Source organism: Podarcis bocagei (assembly GCF_964188305.1).
Source record: "Podarcis bocagei genome assembly, chromosome: 10".
Taxonomy (NCBI): domain Eukaryota; kingdom Metazoa; phylum Chordata; class Lepidosauria; order Squamata; family Lacertidae; genus Podarcis; species Podarcis bocagei.
The window spans coordinates 72,394,221-72,414,178 of record NC_138135.1 but is presented as its reverse complement, the minus strand read 5'-3'; the positions used below and the strand labels follow the sequence as shown (position 1 = coordinate 72,414,178).

At 38.9% G+C, this 19,958-nt stretch overlaps 2 protein-coding genes across 3 annotated transcripts in view; one reads left to right on the top strand and one right to left on the bottom strand.

The window, feature by feature from the left end:
• FBXL13 (F-box and leucine rich repeat protein 13) overlaps positions 1-19,958 on the bottom strand; it is a 64,310-nt gene that overhangs the window by 25,027 nt on the left and 19,325 nt on the right. For both annotated transcript variants that reach the window (XM_081211538.1, XM_081211539.1), the window contains exons 10-12: positions 11,820-11,872; positions 11,161-11,261; positions 5,363-5,492 (exon numbers count right to left, since the gene is read on the bottom strand). In XM_081211538.1, the coding sequence (XP_081067664.1) occupies positions 5,363-5,492; positions 11,161-11,261; positions 11,820-11,872 (284 nt within the window). The remainder of the gene's footprint in view (positions 1-5,362; positions 5,493-11,160; positions 11,262-11,819; positions 11,873-19,958) is intronic.
• LRRC17 (leucine rich repeat containing 17) lies at positions 5,292-19,950 on the top strand. Its single transcript, XM_081211755.1, has 4 exons — positions 5,292-5,422; positions 15,510-16,403; positions 18,745-18,900; positions 19,381-19,950. Exons 2-4 carry the CDS (start codon positions 15,647-15,649, stop codon positions 19,782-19,784), a joined length of 1,317 nt encoding a protein of 438 aa, XP_081067881.1. The 5' UTR covers positions 5,292-5,422; positions 15,510-15,646; the 3' UTR covers positions 19,785-19,950.

Sequence of the window (19,958 nt, the reverse complement as noted above, 5' to 3'; positions counted from 1 at the left end):
CTGAAATGTAAGCTTAGAAACTCTTGAGGACTGGGAAAATCTGGAGCCATGTTTCCTTATCTTATCTTTCTTCCCTTTTAGATTGAAACTGTTTCCAAGAAGTCGGCAAGAAACTAGTTGAAAATCTGATTACTGTTTCCTGATACATTGTAATTATTACATTTTTTCCTCTCACACACACAAAAGACCACTGTTCTAATTGGGAGATACTGGGAGTATTGGCTATTTATTTTTTTCATGGCTGGGACTTCCCAATCCCAACCTATTTTATTATTTTAGAAAGCACGTTTGACTTGATATTTACTGGTAACAACTATCCTTTAATTCATATTCATATTCTTTGAGAGTTAGCAATACACTGTATTGTAGCTGCTTTGGAACAAACAAAATCAATATAATTGTCACTTTCAATATTTGCTTTTTCAACAACTGTTCCCTGTACTATTTCATGAAGTACTTCTGAAACTCCACAGTATTCTAAAAGCAGTTTGCTTTGTAGTATATGTGGGGTTGTGGTGATAGTGGAAAAAACTCAAGTCCAAATCCCCTCTGGATATGTGGAACTAATTGGGCAATGTCTAGTCAGTTGGACCAAGACTGGTATCCTATCAACAGCTATTAACATATACAATGGATTTTGCTACAGAATTGTGTATATATCATGTGTGTATATCATGGGTATGCACAAATTGCAGCCCAAGTGTACATTATAATACATCTTTTTGGCTTGAATTAAAATATTTCTGTTAAACATAAAATGGACCGCATATTGGAATTATTGCCATTTAGGGCCTCCTAGCTTTGAACGAAGCTTAATTTGTAGATAAGAACAGGCAGAACACTCCATAATGTTACTCCTACTCCTCTACATAGATTTTCTAATTTTGGGATTAGTGCCGCTGGAAGAGCCATCATGCCAGGTGTTCAAATCAGTCTGGCAGATATGCCCGCAGAGGCATTGCTGTGATGACACTTTGCCTCCTACAGCCTCCAGGAAATGTGAGGTGGCCTGAACATTGCCAGCTGACTCTGTCTTGGGGCAATCCAACCCTATCTGCAAATAACAACTATATTCTGGAACATAGCAAAGTATTAAGTCTCTCTCCAGGCTGCTTTGACCCCCGTTAAATCAGCAGGGTATTTTCTTCCTATGCTGGAAATAGATATATGGAAATTATAGTGTACAAAGTTTTAGAAACTTATCAGCTGGGTTTTCAACTAGGCTGGAAACAATTTGCTTCTGTGATTACACTACGCCTAGTATTAGCAGCATCTCTCAGTTGCCCACAATTGTAGACTGGCTGGAGCTTTCTGTGGTTTGGCAGGAGAGCTGAGCAAACTAAAGGAGCTCCTGGCCTTCAGTGGTGCTTTTTCATCACTGAAGGATTTTAGGTTGAGAGTAAGGAGTGCTAGTCTCCGGCAAACCCCTTCAGCAGTGCCACAGCGGTGGTTTTTGCCCCAGGTGAAGCCTCCAGAGGGGTGCCATTGAAGCTCTCAGCCTGTGTGTGTGTATGTACAAAATGCTTGTGTGTGTGCCAAACTGGCTTCAGAGAGTCGCCTTCAAGGGTCAGAGGCTTGGGGGAAATCAGCCTGCTTTGAAGATTAGTTGGAAATTGGGAGGGGGGAAGAGGTGAAGATGAGTCTGACCTGCATAGCCTGTAGTCATGAGACTGGTCACCTCAGCTCAAAAAGGATACTGAAGAGCTGGGGGAAAAGTTCAGAAAAGGGCAGCCAAAAAGATCAAGAGGTTGGAGCAACTACTCCAAGAGGAAAGGTTGCAATGTTTGGGCCTTTTTAGTTTAGAAGAAAATAATAGGGGGGGGGGGCGGGCATGACATATATATAAGATTATGCGTGGTGTGGAGGAAGTGGACCGAGAGATGGTTTTCTCCTTCTCTAATACCAGAACCTGAGGGCATCCAATGAAGTGAAATGTTGCAAGATTCTGGACAGGCTAAAGAAAGTACTTGTTCACACAGCACATAGTAACTATCTGAAGTTATCTGAAGTTGTAGTGACAGCTGCCAACTTGGACGGCTTTCAAGAGATTTAGACAAATTCATGGGAGACAAGACTGTAAGTGGCTACATTCTACCTCCAGTGTTGGGGCACTGGGCCTCTGAATGCTAGCTGCTGAGAATCACAAGTAGGGAGAGTGCTGCTGCACTCAGGTCTGCATGGGGGCTTCCCATAGGCAACTGCTTGGTGATTATGAGAACTGGACTGGATGGGTCTTTGGTCTGATCCAGTACAGCTCTTACATTAAGTCACCCCTTAATAGAGTTAGCCAATCTGGGTATTTCATTGCCCTGGTGACAAGCTGGCTGGCTATTCTGCCTGCAGTCAGATGGTCAGCAACAACTGCCTGTTTCCTGACCAATTTACACCAACTTTTGGAAGTTCTCACTTCAACAAAATTGTGTTTACAACCAGCAATGTAAATTATTCTTCTATCTCCTGGGTCTCGTGTCTCACTGCAAGCCAATAAAATTTATTAGATCATTAAGCTATTCTTCACCCTAGCTCTGAAATATGTCCATATTTTCTGCTAAAAATCAATACAATGAGAGAGAAAGCAATCAGTTGCGAGTACACCCAACAAAAGAAATCTGGCATGTGAAGCGTAAGCAGAGCTTTTTCCGTGACAGTCTAATACTCACTGGTATGGAGTACTGGCATCTTCCCCTCCCCCCCTTTTTGCTGTCCATTTTGTGCTGGCACCCACAGCAGAGGGCCTTCTCGGTAGTGGCGCCCGCCCTGTGGAACGCCTTCCCAGCAGATGTCAAGGAAATAAACAACTATCTGACTTTTAGAAGACATCTGAAGGTAGGCCTGTTTAGGAACGTTTCTAATGATTGATTTTTTATTGTGTTTTTAACATCCTATTGGATTATTATTATTATTATTATTATTATTATTATTATTATTATTATTATTAATATATGAGTAACAGTACCTCATTTTTTATCCAAAAACACACTGACTAGAAATTAAAATAAGTGGGGCACAGTTACAACATGATGTTGCATTATAATGCAAAGTTCTTCTGTCTAAGACTTCAACCAGCTTGAATCAGGAACCCTGTAGTGTTGTCTGGGACTTGAAGAGGGTGGGGGAAGTTTCACTAAGAGGAAAGGACACCTGTTTTCTTGCCCGTCTTTCTGCAACCTTCTGCCATTGTGCTATATAGTTCTAAAGGGCCCAGAGGCATGCTATCAGACAGTGCACTTCCCTCAGCACTGGTATTACAAGCCATGCCACCTCATTCTGAACTAGTTTCAGCTTCCAGACCCAATGTAAGGGAAGTCCCTCATGGACTACTGTAGCTAAGCGGTCCCTGTTTAAAAATCACCATAGCTGGTAAAAACTGCTTATTCTACTTTCATATTCATGTGCTAATGGTGAAATATATGACCCTTGATGATGTAATATGCACATGATTCTCTCTCCCCCCCATAAAGAGAATACCCCTATGGAGAAAAGTGGCAAGTATGAAGTAGCCTTCAAACTTTTGAAGTGAATCCAGTGACACTGATTTAAGTGATCCACATTGTTAAGGAAGGGAGAATGCAATTAGGATAGACAGGATGGGTCTATCCAAGGAGTGTTCAGCTCAAACTTCTATAAGGATCAATGCTTCTTAACTTGCATTCATACGATGTGCATTTTAATTTTAAAATTATTACATTGAAATTATTTTTATTATGAGACAAATTAAGGGCCCTTGAACTTCACAGATGGGGTTCATAGATGTTTTTCAAGCAGGATATTTTGTAAAGCTCTTTCCTCTACCATTACCTCTCCACTAGCTTCCTTGCTTTGGCCTTTCACCCAGTCTGTATCTCCATTTCCTAACTTCACTCAATTAACACCCTCATTCCTGCCCCTTTACATTTCACCATAGCTTCTATAACCTGGTAAGCATGTAGGTTTTCTGCCTTTTACACTTTGTTTAGATTTGTTCTGTTTGTATTTTGCTGATTTATTGCATCCTGTTTCGGGGTAGAAGAAAAATATTAACAAATAAATAACAGGAACAGGCCTGTTGCAAAAGCCTCAGTAGCAGATAGGAAACCAAGGAGGTCTCAGATCCTTCTCTTGGCTCTCAGCTACTCCAGCAATCACTGAAGCTGTTGCTTCAGTTTTAACACAGAAGCAAATTCTTTTGGAAAGGGTTGTTTGGTATGTGAACTTGTCAATGAAGTCTCACCTGATCCCAGATGAGGGACATGGAAATGGAAAGGAATGACCTACCATTGCTGATAGGACAGAGGGGGACCTGGAAGGGTGTGCAATAGGTCACTATATCCTAAACAGGGTGGCTGGAAATTGGGAAATAACACGCAAAGTGAGTGCATGGCTGGGCAGCTTCCTTTCTTCTGCAGAGAACTTCACCTGCTTTTACTACTTGATTTATGTCTTTTGCATGCATATGTGGTGCTAGTGGGAAGGGACTGAAGAAGGGGAAATCCAATGTTTATTTATTTATTAAATTTATTTCCCCCTCTTCTTCCCAAGGAATCCAATTTTCTGCAGTAGCTCTTGCAATTCATTCCTAGATGCTTTTATATTTCACCTTTATGTCTGCACTAGTGAGAATGGAGCAAGGTTCAAAGTGTGCCTTGGCATCACCTGCAGGATCCTCCTATGGTTTCCAATTATTGTTTTATGAATTTGAAGTTACGTTACGATGGTACAGGATGTCCCCACTGTATAGATTCTTACACATCCGACAGTGGGCTGCCTAAATGAAGCAGCTTGAAAGAATAGCTGTACACATCCCTGCAACAACAACAAAAAAGACTGTTGGGGGCTGGGGGCCAAGAGAGAGAGAAAGAGTGTGTAACACTCTCTCTATATATTTCCCTCTCTCTCTCTTAGTGGAAGGGTGGTAGTATGTTACCATGCTACATACTTACACTTTACAAAAGAAGGAAAGTGATATTAGAAAGCTCGCTGACAATCTGATTTCCTTTTCAGGAAATCCTGTCCCTTTCAAGGAGCTTTATTTCTGTTTGCTCAGCAGAGGACCCTTGAGTATTGTTAATGTCTGCAAATTGTACGTATGGAAGCAAAAGCACAAAGCAAGCATGTTTTCAGTCCACCTCCAACAGCAATGCATGCTTTCATTATGCAATAAGGACTGGCTGTTTATAGTTAAAGACGCCCACTGGACAAAAGCCAAAAGCCTATAGTGCTATTCCTCAGGAAAATTTAAGCAGCTGTGGTAATGTAATTTAAAACCTCTCAAAACTTTGCTGCAGTGCCTGTACTACTTGATTATACCATGAGTGCTTGGTGCCGTCAGTTCTCTAAAGGAATCACTTCGCTACAATATGAAAAAGAAAACTGAAATGCAAACCTGGAGGCAGCCTGAAATATCCAAGTAGATGAGCTTGTGACACCCTCTTCCAGAGCCGAGGTACAGTAAGCCATTGTCTGTGAATTTTCTGCAATAAGCTAAACTTAAATACTGTAAATTGGGGCATCCCCTATGCCAGATAAAAGAAGAAGTCAGTTACTAAGATGTTGCATACAGATTTCTGGTGCAATTTGATACTGTAGCTAAAAAGCTTTCTAAGAACATGGGTGGATACTGGAATTTAATGGGAATATTCACTTTGCCTGAATACAAAAAAAAATGTGTTTCATTTTTCTTTGTTGCATGTACTTTACACTGTTTAATAAGATTATTCACGAACCAAAGTCATCTTAAATGAAACCTGATTTTAAAATGAATTTCCTTGGTTGTAAACTCAAACGTTTGCAGTAAATTAGAAATATATGACTCTCAACCATTTTAAGGACCAAGTTGTAACGTTAACTTCACATTGTTTTTTAAGCTTTTTGTGTTCAAAATGAAAACCAGAACTCTATCAAAGGATATTAAAAGCATAAAAAATTAAACATGTTAAACCACCCCTGCTTGTGCAATTGTTTCCATTAAGGTTTGACACAGCTATTCTAACAAAACAAAAATACAAAATAGTTGTGTGCTCACATAACAACCTAAAGCTGTAATACTTTGCTATATCTGGAAGTAAGCCTCATTGAGCATGGTGGCATTTTTTGAGTAAATATGCACAGGATTGCACTGTGACTTATTAATAGGAAACCTTTATAACATATATCCAGGGACAGACAAAGGAAGTGGGTTAGACAATATACACAGCAAATGAATACTCTGAAACTGTACTCTCTACAACTTCAATTTTATAATACGTATTTAGGCATTATCATACTGAAGAGTATTAATTTTATACAATTATAAAGTAGTTGAACTAAATTAAGAGATGCAATGCCACAATTACCACAAATGAAAGCTTGCAGAAGAAAAAATACACTGTATGATTAGGAGTAGACAACATGCTCTGCAACAAATTTTAGTTCAGGAAAACATTTAAGGCAACTTCACAAGTCAGCAAAAGCTAAGCTGGGAACACCCACCGTGATGAAAGTATGACATCATGACCACTGCTTGTAAGACTTGGACTTTTGTGTTCTTAATGAATAAGAGAGGGAAAACTTTGCAGATAATAAGGGTTAAATTTAAAGACATATGGAAAGAAATATAAACAGTAAATATTTATTTTTGTATTAAGACAAAAAGGCATTCAGATAAACTTTTCTGTGAGAAGATAAACACCTAAGATCTTCCAGTGATAGCACATTAATTTTTAGGTGTACAAACTGTGGATTATATTCTCAGTATGTACATCATTATGACAATGACAAGTAACAATGAATGGTAACAGGCTTCATCTTCTCTCGGCAAAGTTAAAATGCTCCAGCTTGTATTAGTCAGTATCTAATATTCTTTATGGCAAGAATGGGAACCTGTGGTCCCACAGATGTTGCTAGACTCCCAGCTCCCATCAGTCCCAGCCAAGCGCAGCCAATGGTCATAGATGATGGGAGTTGTAGCACAGCAACATCTGGAGGGTCATAGGGCCAATCCCTGCAATGGGTTTTAATTATACTTTGTTCTTCTAGACTTCAGGTGTCTCTTAATATAACAATGTAATAAACAAATAGGTATTCTGGAGTCCCAAACGCATGGCTGAATTGAAACAAGCTTTTTACAACAATATATTTCTATGAAAATGTGTGAGTGCATACCTTTCAAAGAGAAGGGAGATTAGGTTACCTTTTAGGTCATTTTATTTCCCTTGGAGGGATGCTCTGTTAGATGTCTCAACATATGGGATGTATTGCATCCCCTATACTTGGCATTCACGTGGCAGTGTTTTTTGTGTGAATCTTTTCAAAGCCCTGACTGAGTGTAGCCAATTATACTGACAGCAAAGGAGGGTTCAAAGTGGGGATAATGTTTATTAAGGAAGTGCAGGCTCACAATGAATGAGCTTTGTTTGGCCCAGCAACATCGTAACATAACCAACTGTATGATTTATAAATGTTACTGAAGAATTGTGTTAAAATATAACATAGTACGTAAGCTGCACCTAGTTGAGACTGCCAACAACAGGAAACTGGTGCAAAAACTAAGGGTTTTGTGGGAGGGTTCTTAAAGGAAATTTCAATCTGAGCTGTTTGCTTGTTTTCTTTTTGTGGTTGCAGGAGATAATGTGATTAGGACAGCATAGCTTGGCAGGCGATAGAACTTTTGCAAAGTTCAGATAGGAAAACTACAATATGGTATGCTGAAAACAGAAAGTTCATTCACACTGATCCAAACACATTAGTGCTGAGACAGAGAAGCAAAAGATGATTTAGCTATATTTAAATGGAATATTATTTTTGCAGGGGGAAATGTCAGCATTTGAAAAGGCTTTATGAACCTGGAGGCTACTTTGAAAATACCACTAGGCCACATTGGACACTAGAAAATGGCATAAGGATATAAAACTATACAGATCAGACATTTAAGGAGATTGTCATACTAGAGCTGATTCTAGCTCACAGCAAGAATTAACCCAGCTTTCATTTGCTGGTGTACCGCCAGGAACATGGGCACAAAGAACAAATTAGCTATTTAACAAACTACCTATATAACATACTTTATTTCATTCAAGCAAATTATGACCAGCTGAAATGCATAAGGAAGGAGTCCAGGTGAAACATACTGAAGGCTTGGTTTCCAGATGTTTGATCATACTGGTTGCCTCCTCTGCACACGTTCCAGCTTGTCAAGATCTTTCTTAAATTGTGATGCTCAGAACTGAACACATTACTCCAGGTGTGGTCTGATCAAGGCAGAATAGAGCAGTACTATGACATTCCCATGATTGGGACACTATATTTCTGTTGATGCAATCTAGAATAGCATTAGCTTCTTTGCTGCTACATTACACTGTTGACTGCTAAGCTTGTAGTCTACTAAAACCCCTAGACCTTTTCTTATGTGCTACACCCAGACCAGGTGTCCCCCATCTTATATTTGTGCAGCTCGTTCCTCCTGTCTAAGTGTAGAACCTTACATTTATCCCTATTGAATTTCATTTTGGCAGTTTGGGCCCAGTTCTCCATTCTGTTAAGGTAATCTCCAATCCTGATTCTGTCTTCAATACTTCTACAGCATTAGATACCTCTCCCAGTTTGGGTGTCATCCGCAAATTTGATGATCATCTTCTCAGTTTCATTATCCAAGTTGTTTATAAAAATGTTTACCAACAAATGCCTCCCATTTTTCTTTCTTGTTAGAGTCATCTGCATTTGTGCCTTCAATATTTCACCTTTAAGAAACTTCCATCCATCTTGGACTTCCTTCTCTTTGAGTATTTCTGACATACAGTGGTACCTCAGGTTAAGTACTTAATTCGTTCCGGAGGTCTGTTCTTAACCTGAAACTGTTCTTAACCTGAAGCACCACTTTAGTTAATGGGGCCTCCTGCTGCTGCTGCCACTGAGCCGCCAGAGCACGAATTCTGTTCTCATCCTGAAGCAAAGTTCTTAACCTGAAGCACTATTTCTGGGTTAGCAGAGTCTGTAACCTGAAGCGTATGTAACCTGAAATGTATGTAACCTGAGGTATCACTGTATAGTGGGATCTCACACAGTAGTTCCTCAAGTTTGTTAAGGAAATCAGCCTTCTTAAAGTCCGCAGTGCAAGTCCAACGATACTCAGGTTTCCCTTGCCTCTATCTAATGAAACCCAAGAGGATATTATTGTTTCCTCTCAATGTTCACTGTACTTCCACTTTGTTGATCAGTTCCTCACTACTGGTGAGGCCTAGGTGCAAGATAGGTATGTGGAACTTGAATAGAAAACATGTGGCCCTCCATATGTTGTTAGACTGCAGCTGTCATCAGCCCTAGTGAACATGGCCCATTATCAGAGATGATGGTAGTTATAGTCCAACAACATCTGGAAGGCTGCAAGTTCCCAATACAAGAAGTCTCATTGAACTCAGGGAGCCTTATGCTTCACAACTGGTAGGGAGCTTCAGACATAAGATTTAGACTAGCTTGTGTTGTGTCTATGATTCTTAAAGTATATGCATAATACAGAAGGGAGCAGGGAAGCAGCTAGAAGATGTTTCACAAGGGTTGACTTGTCAGTATTTTTGAAATTCCTGCCAAGAACCTTTTAGAAGTCCAGTATCTCACACTTTCCTATTATAGCCTCATCATGTCTTACCATGCATCCGCATATTAGGGGATTAATCAGGCACATTGTGAGCTTCAGGGAAAGTAACAGAGAACTGGATTTAATGGCCTATTTTAATTAAATTCATTGCAATTTACCTTTAGAAGATGTGAACTGCCTCCTTCAATTTGATAACCCTGGTATATGGATAAGCATTTAATTTGCCAGTATAGCCTTGCAACCACTGGCATAGAGGATTTGTTCTGCCCATCTCCTCCTGCATGGTCCTGTCTCCCTCGACCTATTCATGGACATCATTAGGTGAGGTGCTTTGATGTGCATCACCCCCATGCAATGCATGGTGAGAGGGCTTTCTCAACTACAGCAGCTACTTTACATTTGTCACAACCTCAGTAATTCTATACAGCTTCATCTCTACCTCCTGAAACTTTTGTGTTTAGGCAATTCTTTTTGCTGATTATCCATTTAAGTTTTTGTTTTGTTTTGTTTTGTTTGTTGTTATATTTTAACTGTCCATCTTTTGCTGAATTTTAAAATGTTGTTGTTGTGGCTGTATTTTTAAATAGCTGTCTTTGTTAGCTGCCTTAACTGATTGAACTAGAAAGGTGGGCTATAACTATTCCAAATAAATGAATAACTAACTAACTAACTAACTAACTAACTAACTAACTAACTAACTAGAACATCTTGGGGTAAACTGCAGTAAAATCAAACATGCCATTAACACAGTTCTCTTTCATTGTCCAAATAGCTCCAAAGTGCCTAATCAGGTGTATAATAAGGTAATCATGGTGCTCTATTCAGCTCTAACCAAATTTATTTCATGGTCCTTTCCCAATCTGTTGTTTAGAAGTACAAATAACTGAGGCTATACATACATACCTGGGAGAAAGTCAATAGGACTTATTTTTGAGTGCATCTATAGGATCGGGCTGTGAACATGTCATCTGTCAGACTTGTGTTTGTGAGCATGAAGGGGAGATTAGCAACTGGCCAGTAATGACTTAGATTTCCTGAATCCAGGGAGAGTTTCGTGAGGAGTGGTTTTACCACTGCCTCCTTCAAGCAGGGAAGGACCACCCCCTCTTGCAAGGAGGCAATAATAACCTCCCTGGCCCAGCTACTTGTCCCCTCTCTGCAAGTTTTTATCAGTCCATATTCTCAAGCCTTACTATTGTCAGTTCCACCTCAGCCATGAAGTCCTCAGCCACCCCAGAGCCAGTTGCCTTGGCAGGGATGTTGAAGTCTCTCAAAACCAGTGGTCAATGTCTTATTGGAGGGAGGGTGTTGCCCCTGCTTTTTGATCACTGTTTTATTTGGGAGAGGGTTGTAGTAGTTTGCCCCCTTTTTTTTTAAGGGGGGTGCTCAGCACTGCCAACTTTTCTGCTGTGAAATTGTTGTTGTTTTCTGGCACCCACAGCAGTTTCCTACAATTTCAAATGTGTCACTTGGTCCAAAAAGTTGGGGGACACTTGTTTCCATATTACAGTGATAGTCAGCGAGAGAGAGCAGCTGATCTTTATAAAGGTGGAATCTTTCTTCTACTGTTACACTAAAATTCAGAATTTATTTATAAAACAGATTGTTTTTACCTTGACAGAAGTCTTAGTGTTCCATTTGTGATATCTGTGTGAGATAAATTTAAGTAAAGGATTGCTGGGCAACCTTCTGTTACAAGCCTTATTAGATCATCCTGTTCAATAAAGAAAATCATAAATGAAATTGGCTTCATTTTTAAAGTAAATAATATGGCTCTATATCAGATGCATTTTTTCAGCTCACACTATACTTCAACAACACACCTAGACATCTGATAATAAATTGGACATGCAATAATAATAATATTTAGCATCATCTGCTGTAACCACAATCTTAACATAATACAACATATAAATGTAACTAAAATAACCAGAATCTTTAGGTAGAATAAATGACCTCTTTTGGTTTTGAAAATAGCCTCCTTGAATTGTTGTTTCTGATCCATATTTGGCCCATTGGAGGCTCCTCACACCAGTGTAGACTGAAGCTAGAAGTCTATACAGCTTTTCCTTGATTACAAACCATGAAATCAGATGGGTTTCCTATTCAAACTTAGTAATATTTGGACTTTAGCCATATTATGCTACATAAATAGAGCACAGCTTTTCATTTTAAAAATGTTGTGTCTTCTCTAGAAATCAAAATTAGAACTAAAATTTACTATATCTGAATTACATTAAGGCTATTTCAAATTTGTTGTATGAATACTTACATTTAACCCTTGGCATTCAGTGACATTTAAGTCTTGCAAATTCTTACAGTGAGCTAAAATAAATATAACACCAAATCAGTATCTTGCATTACTTGAAAACATCAGCTAATATCTAGCAGTTTTCAGTAACATAAACCCAAAATCAGCAATGCAATGGGAAAGAATGAAATATATTTTATACCAATGGTCAGTAACACTGGAGATATGTCATTTCATTGGGATTACACAATGTTTTCATTGTTAAAAGATAGTTTTGCTTTTTCCAGGGACACCCCCCCCACACACACACATCACCAAAGGAATATAGTTATTGCTCTGTTAACACACATTCTCAAACAGTAAGATAAGCCACCCTGCTGAGGCTTGGACAAGATGCCTGTGACAGCATGTCACTCCTCTGACAGCTCCTAGACTTGATTGGGTCAAGAATGTAAACTTAATGAGTGTTGATACTATGAGTGAATAGAGACATTACAAGCCTTTTTCTTAACTAAGGTTTTGTCCTGTGACATCTCAGCCCATGCTAGGGTCCATCTTGTTTAATGGCCTCACTTTCCTATGATCCCCTTGCCTCCAGGATGAGAAGATAATGCAGACTACTGGGCAAACCTCTTTGTCCATTTAGTTTTAGAACTAGATCATATTACTATAACACTGGAACCTAGAGGTGAATGGGGCTCTCTCCCAGGTAAATTTGTATAGGATTGAAGCCTACATGTACAGGACAGAGTGAATCAGCATCTTATCCTGTACACCAGGGATAAGAAACCTGTGATCTCCAGATACTGCTTGAACATGACTTCCATCACCTCTGACCATTGATGGTGTTAGCAGACACTGAAATGGAGTCCAATGACATCTGGAGGGCCACTTTCCCACCCATGCTGTTAGGCTGCAATCCCAGACAGTATTTTCATAGAACATGGTATTGTACCAGCCAAGGCAGTAGAGCAAATATTTAGAAGCAGGCTAAGAAGAATCATAAGATCATGAGAGGGCAAAGCTCAGTGGTAGAACATCTGCTCTGCATGTGTACAGAAAGTCCCATGTCCAATCCCCAGCATCTCTAGGTTGAGCTAGGAAAAAATATGAAACCGTGGAGACTCTGCAACTCGGCTGTCAGTCATTAACCAGCGCTGGAAAACTTCTGGCCTATGGAAAGTGAAATATACTCAGAGTCGCAAAGTGATTTCAAGCTCATAGTGGTGAGGAGGAATGAATGAAAGTCCCCTCACAGTATCTGCTTATATACATTATTTACACAATGGGCTGCACATGATTGGCTAATTCCAGAATTCTACTGTAAGCCAATCAGGTTGTGGATTCACTTCTATCTGGAGCAGGATTGGGTGGTTCCTGCCAACCAATCATACTGCTGCATTGTTCTAGGACCAATCAGACTGCTGCATTCTGAATCCTATTGTTCTAGGACTAATCAGACTGCTGCAATTTGGATCCTATTGTTCTAGGACCAATCAGACTGCTTCAGTTTGGATCCTATTCAACTCAGTACATAACAGAAAGCCAGAGGTTCAAGAGCAGCATCGGCATTGGACAGGCTGGGCAGGTCCACCTTCTATGTTCCAAGGGCAGACCAAACCTTCATAGTCTTTTCTCTGGTCTGCCTCGGAAGCCCTTCTCCCTGGGAGCCAGACAATATGACTCCCATCAACTCTGGCCATTGATGGTGCTAGCTAACTCCAGTTCCACTGCCAGACTCCGCCGCCCTGCCCAGCCACATCAGGTAGATTCCTGGTCTTCCCACTCCTTGCCCAACAGTCATGTCAGACCACAACGACCACCAGGTAAACCAGTAACATGGTATTATTATCTTTAATATGGAATTCACCTTTTTCAAAGGTGCCACACACTGGGTCAACATTTTAATCAAGCTATCCACAAAGACCCAAGGTCTCTTTCCTGTGTAGTCACTGCTACTTCAGACTATTAACATATATGGGAAGGTAGGATTTCTTTTCCCAGTGTCCATCACTTAACACTTGTTTAAAAGAGTGAATGCCATTCAATGTAATTCCCATTCACTCGCTTTCATTTCAAGAAGAAATACAAGACAGTTCACAAACAAACAAACAAACAAACAAACAAACGTCAACAGCAAAATAACAAGAATAAAAATATAGCTACCAAAAATAAAAACACACTGTAAAACAGCTACATTCAAATACCCATAATTAAAATATATGATAAACCCCTTAAAACAGCATAAGAGTTACAACAACAATTACCACCAAACACAACCAAGCAAGCTTGGGAACCCCTAACCTTCCACAATATCAATAAAAATAAATAAATAAATACACAAAGGACCTACCCATGTGATGCTGACGCAACCCCCCCCCACACACACACTAAGAATAGGCAGCAGAATGAAAGAACAATATATTCATCTCTTTCCTCACCTCTCCTTTCCCCCAACTGCAAGACGTCTGACAAAAATGTCTCTCACCAAACATCTGTGAAAAGGACTATGAATTGACTTTCAGAAAACAGGTGTACAGTTCCCTGTTTTTCCATTTGCTTTGTACCACAACCCCCCCATTAAAAATTAATAAAACAAAACCAAACCAAACCAAACCAAACCGTGAGCCATCCTAAAAAGAAATTACTACAAGAGATGAGAGTCAGGAGATCAGGGAAATGCTTTTTAAGCAAGTGTATCTTCAGGAGTCAATGGAATGCCAATACTGATGGGGCACTGCATATTTCAGCCAAGAAGGGCATTCCTAGCACTGCTGTCACTAATGAAAACAGCTTCTTCCATGTTTACTACAAGCCAATAATCATCAGACCATGGCAAAATTATCTGGGTTCCATTTGTTGACCTAAATGCCCTTACAAATTCATTCCCTGAGTTCCCTGTATCAGGTATAATGGTGTGTGACATCATCATTATTTGATAATAAATAAATTATTTATATCTCCATTTAGGAGGGAAGCTCACCATTATTATCACAGCCGAAATTATTTTCAATACACAATGTGCTGATTATTATGGAAAACATATTGAAATGTCAGCTTTAATTCACTATAATTTAGGACACCAGTCGTGAAAGACCTACAATTCTGAGCACAATTCAAAGTGCTGGTGCTGACCTTTAAAGCCCTAAATGGCCTCGGTCCAGTATACCTAAAGGAGCGTCTCCATCCCCATTGTTCATCCTGGACACTGAGGTCCAGCTCCGAGGGCCTTCTGGCGGTTCCCTCACTGCAAGAAGTGAAGTTACAGGGAACCAGGCAGAGTGCCTTCTCAGTAGTGCCCTCCCATCAGATGTCAAGGAAATAAACAACTGACCTTTAGAAGACAATCTGAAGGTTACATACGCTTCAGGTTACATATGCTTCAGGTTACAGACTCAGCTAACCCAGAAATAATGCTTCAGGTTAAGAACTTTGCTTCAGGATGAGAACAGAAATCGTGCCCCGGCGGCGCAGTGGAACGAATAAAGTACTTAATCCGAGGTACCACTGTATCAGGAAATTTTTTATGTCTGATGTTTTACAATTTTTTATATATGTTGTAAGCCACCCAGAGTGGCTGGGGAAACACAGTCAGATAGGTGGAGTAATAATAATAATAATAATAATAATAATAATAATAATAATAATAATAATAAGTTATTATTAATTCTAGGGTAATATCTCACTAATATTCTGCTTTTCTTCCAACAGAGTGATTCCTCAAACCCTTGCTGTGCCTCCTTGATTCAGAACCACACTAGTTAAAGGCTTCCAAACTCAGATTTCAAAGGAATACTCTGACTGTTCCAGCTGTTGTACAAAATAATTGGGACCAGCTGGATGTCAGGATGCAAGTGGTTACAATTATAATACTACTTTTCTTTTGTAAAGCAGCTGACTTTAGGAAGACAAGAAATGGAAGTTCAAGAAACAAAGCAAATAATGGAAAGTCAAACGGCTTAAGAAGAGCATCTGGCACCGTCAAGCGCTACACCCCAGGCCCCCCATGTGATGTGTACACCTATCTTCATGACAAATACTTAGATTGCCAAGAAAGGAAACTGACATTTGTATTGTCTGATTGGCCAGAAGATTTAAAACACATGCTCCTAGCAAGAAATAGAATTCGCAAGCTGAAGAACAACATGTTTTCCAAGTTCACAAAATTAAAAAGTCTAGATTTACAACAGAATGAGATATCAAAAATTGAGGATGAAGCTTTTTTTGGTTTAAATAAACTCACTACGCTTTTACTGCAGCACAATAAGTTGAAAATCCTGTCTGAGGAGGTGTTTATTTACATGCCTCTTTTAATTTATTTACGCCTGTATGATAATCCATGGGACTGCAACTGTCAGATCGAAACCCTTATAACGATGCTGCAGCTTCCAAGAAACAGGAACTTGGGAAATTATGCTAAATGTGTACACCCAACAAAACTAAAAGGTCAAAAGCTCAAGCAAGTAAACTCAGAGCAGCTGTGCATTGAAGGAGAAAGACCAGACCCTCCTATTCCAAAACCTAAACCCATCAGACCTGAATTTGACTCTTCTCTCTGCCACATTTACATGTTTCCTGTACGGACACTGGACTGCAGAAAAAAAGGTCTGTATAAGCCAAATACATGTTACTTTTTAGCTGCTCATTAATGACAATTAAAGTTATCATTATGAAACTTCACCCAAGGTAATGGAAAGGTGCGGTGTATTTTAAAAAATATTTTAGGCTGTAAGCCTTCTGACTGTTACCTGAGAGTAAGCCAAATTGAATTCAAAGAATTACTTGTCAGTAGACATGCAGAAGATTACAGTTGGTGGTTATCTAGCCCAAGCGGTGGAATTTTTCACCTATCCATTATCCACTATTATTATTATCCATAACAATCAATAGACTTCAATCAATAGACTGATAAAAACTTATAGCATCCTGATTACAAAATAACAAAAGTAGGCATATGTGCCTTAAGTGTGTCAGATGCAAGCAGCCTGGAAGTAGGATGAGCATGTAGCCCTATAATACATTTAGCATTAAAATATTAGTGATTTAATCAAACAAATTGTGCCATCATATAGGAGAAGCCTGCATCTACTTACCACCCATGACTACAAGGAAATTAATTTATAATAAAAATAATTTAGAGTAATTTATCTTTCAAGCCCCATGTCTTGTAACTGACCCATGTCTACTCAGAAATAAACCTCATTGTATTCAATGATGGGCTCCAAGTAAGTGGAATTAGGATTGAGGCCTTAATTTGTTTCTACTTGAATTTTAAAAACCAATGAACTGCATTGTTCATTATTGCTATTTTCAAATGGAAAGAAGTTATCTCTTTTGTTACCTGTAGACTTTATCTGTACTCCTCAGTTACATTCCAAAGCTCTTTAGTAAAGCAGGAAGAACCAACTGAATTCAACTGCTACTTTTTGGCTACTACCCATTCCCTGAAACAGGGGTAGAGAACCTCTGGCCAGAGGTATGGCTCATGGGATTAACATTTGGCTCAAGAGATCATTTCCCCCATTTTTTAATTCAATGGGACTTGCCTCTTAGTAGACAGGGTTAGAACTGCAGCCAGAGATGTCTTTATGATGGGCTATTAGTCATTTAATTAACTTGGTCTTTAAATTGCCGCAAGATACAGTGGTACCTTGGGTTAAGTACTTAATTCATTCCGGAGGTCCGTTCTTAACCTGAAACTGTTCTTAACCTGAAGCACCACTTTAGCTAATGGGGCCTCCTGCTGCCACCGGAGCACGATTTCTGTTCTCATCCTGACGCAAAGTTCTTAACCCGAGGTACTATTTCTGGGTTAGCGGAGTCTGTAACCTGAAGCGTATGTAACCCGAGATACCACTGTATTTGTTTCTGCACGCTGTCTTTCTAGATTCATTAACTTCGAAAAGAAACACACAGGGAAAGTAACTGATTTGCAAATATTTGCTGATACCTGAGACATGCATGTCTATCATGTACAATGATAAATAAAAATGTTTAAAATATTCATATATTGGCATTAGCAGATTAAATGGAAAAAAGATTTGTGCAAATTAAACCAATGGTAGCAGAATGTAAAATACTAGATGAAAGTTTGAATTAATTTTAGATTGGATTTAGGGATGTTTGTACACCCCTAGGTTCCCTGCCTAGACAAATTTAAAAACAATAGAAATCAGGGAATAATATCTGGAAGGCAACAAAATGTTATCCACATTCAAACTCCTGCTCTAAAAGACCATTCATCCACCAACCTGTCAAACTGCAACCCCCACACCTGACAACTACACAAGCTATCTAAATAAATAGCACCAGATGAGTTTTAAAAAGTGACCCAAGCCACAAAGTGCAGAGGAAGACAAACTTCTCAATGTTGTTTTGACAGAAAGACAATATGTGAATTGGTGAATCAATAGCATCATTCTTCATAAAAATTAATTCAATAAGGCAGCCAGAAAACAATGCTCTACATTGTCTACAACAGGGAAAGGACACTTTTTGGCACAATCTGTACTACTTGTAGATTTTTAAGATGGTTTCTTTAGCACGTCAGTTGGTTTACTTTGTTTCAAACTCTCAGTGGGTACATTAATTCTCTGAAGTTGGTGATACACAAACTAAAGGAGTAATGGGCAATGTATTTGGGAATAGGATATGCACACCAGGCTACCACCTTACTGAAGCTAAGTAGGTCTGAGTCTGGTCAGTGTTGGATGAGAGACCATGTAGGAACCACATGTATGCTACCTGGGATTCCATAATGGAAGAAAGGTGGGGTATAAATAGAAGACAATAACTTTTAAAAGCTGTCTTAAAAACAAAAGAAGACTTAAGAATGCACATGAGTAGTCTATGTTGTTATATGGATAGATGGGAAACTATGTAGTGGCGGGGACTACGGCTTTCCATAATATATATGTATATATATATTTCTTCTTTCCTTCTCAAGAATTAAAGAAAGTTCCCGGTAACATCCCTCCAGATGTAGTTAAACTTGATCTATCTAACAATAAAATCAACCAGCTACGACCCAAGGAATTTGAAGACATGAATGACCTGAAGGTATTAAACCTCAGTAGTAATGGAATAGTTCACATAGACCCAGGTGAGTAAACTTTATTATGATATATCAAACTATAGTGAGTTTTAATAAATGCTTTCATGATACAAAAGGTGGCTCATTTCCTCAAAATGTCATTTTTAATAATTATGAAATAGTAATAAATACAAGTTGAATATCTATCAAATCTAAGAGAATTCCACCTACGGGAAGCAACAACAGTCACTGATTAATCAGATTGTTTTACAGTGCAATATTATGCATGTCTTCTTAGAAGCAAGCCCACTGAATTCAATACAACTTACTCCTAGATAAATTTGTATGGGATTACACTGTTAATCTCTATGATGGGTCTGGTACAGAAGACTCACAATAATGTTCAGAACATTGTGCCTCTCTTGTTTCTTTAAAACACAACCACAGTGAATCTCAGCCAAGGTTTAATGGTACTAACACATAACTCTATGGTTGTTGTTATTTCTACGCAGTAGATATGTAATCCTAGTGTTTACATTTTTTGAACAGCTGCATTTGCAGGACTCATGAACCTGGAAGAATTGGATTTATCAAACAACTCCCTGCAAAATTTCGAATACGGAGTATTAGAAGATTTGTACTTTTTGAAAATACTGTGGCTTAGAGAAAATCCTTGGAGATGTGACTACAACATTCATTATCTTTTCTACTGGTTGAAGCACCACTACAGTGTTCACTACCATGGTTTAGAATGTAGAAAACCTGAGGAATTCAAAGGCTGGTTTGTTGGGAAATATGTCAGAAGCTATTATGAAGAGTGTCCCAAAGATAAGCTTCCTATTTACCCAGAAACATTTGAACAGGATACCGACGATGAAGAATGGGAAAAGCACAAAGAATATCCAGTTCAAACAGGAAAGAAACATGGGGTTATTGTCACTGTAATAGGTTAATTTGATCACTGCCACATTCAATCCTTTAATATTTTTGTAAGAAAAAATGGTAGTTTATATTTTTGTTAAATGCAGTGTATGTTCATGAGGGATTATCTGTTAAAATATTTTTGGTACTAATCACATGATGATATTACCTGTTTCCTTATAAACTTACTCTTTTTAATCTGTTTT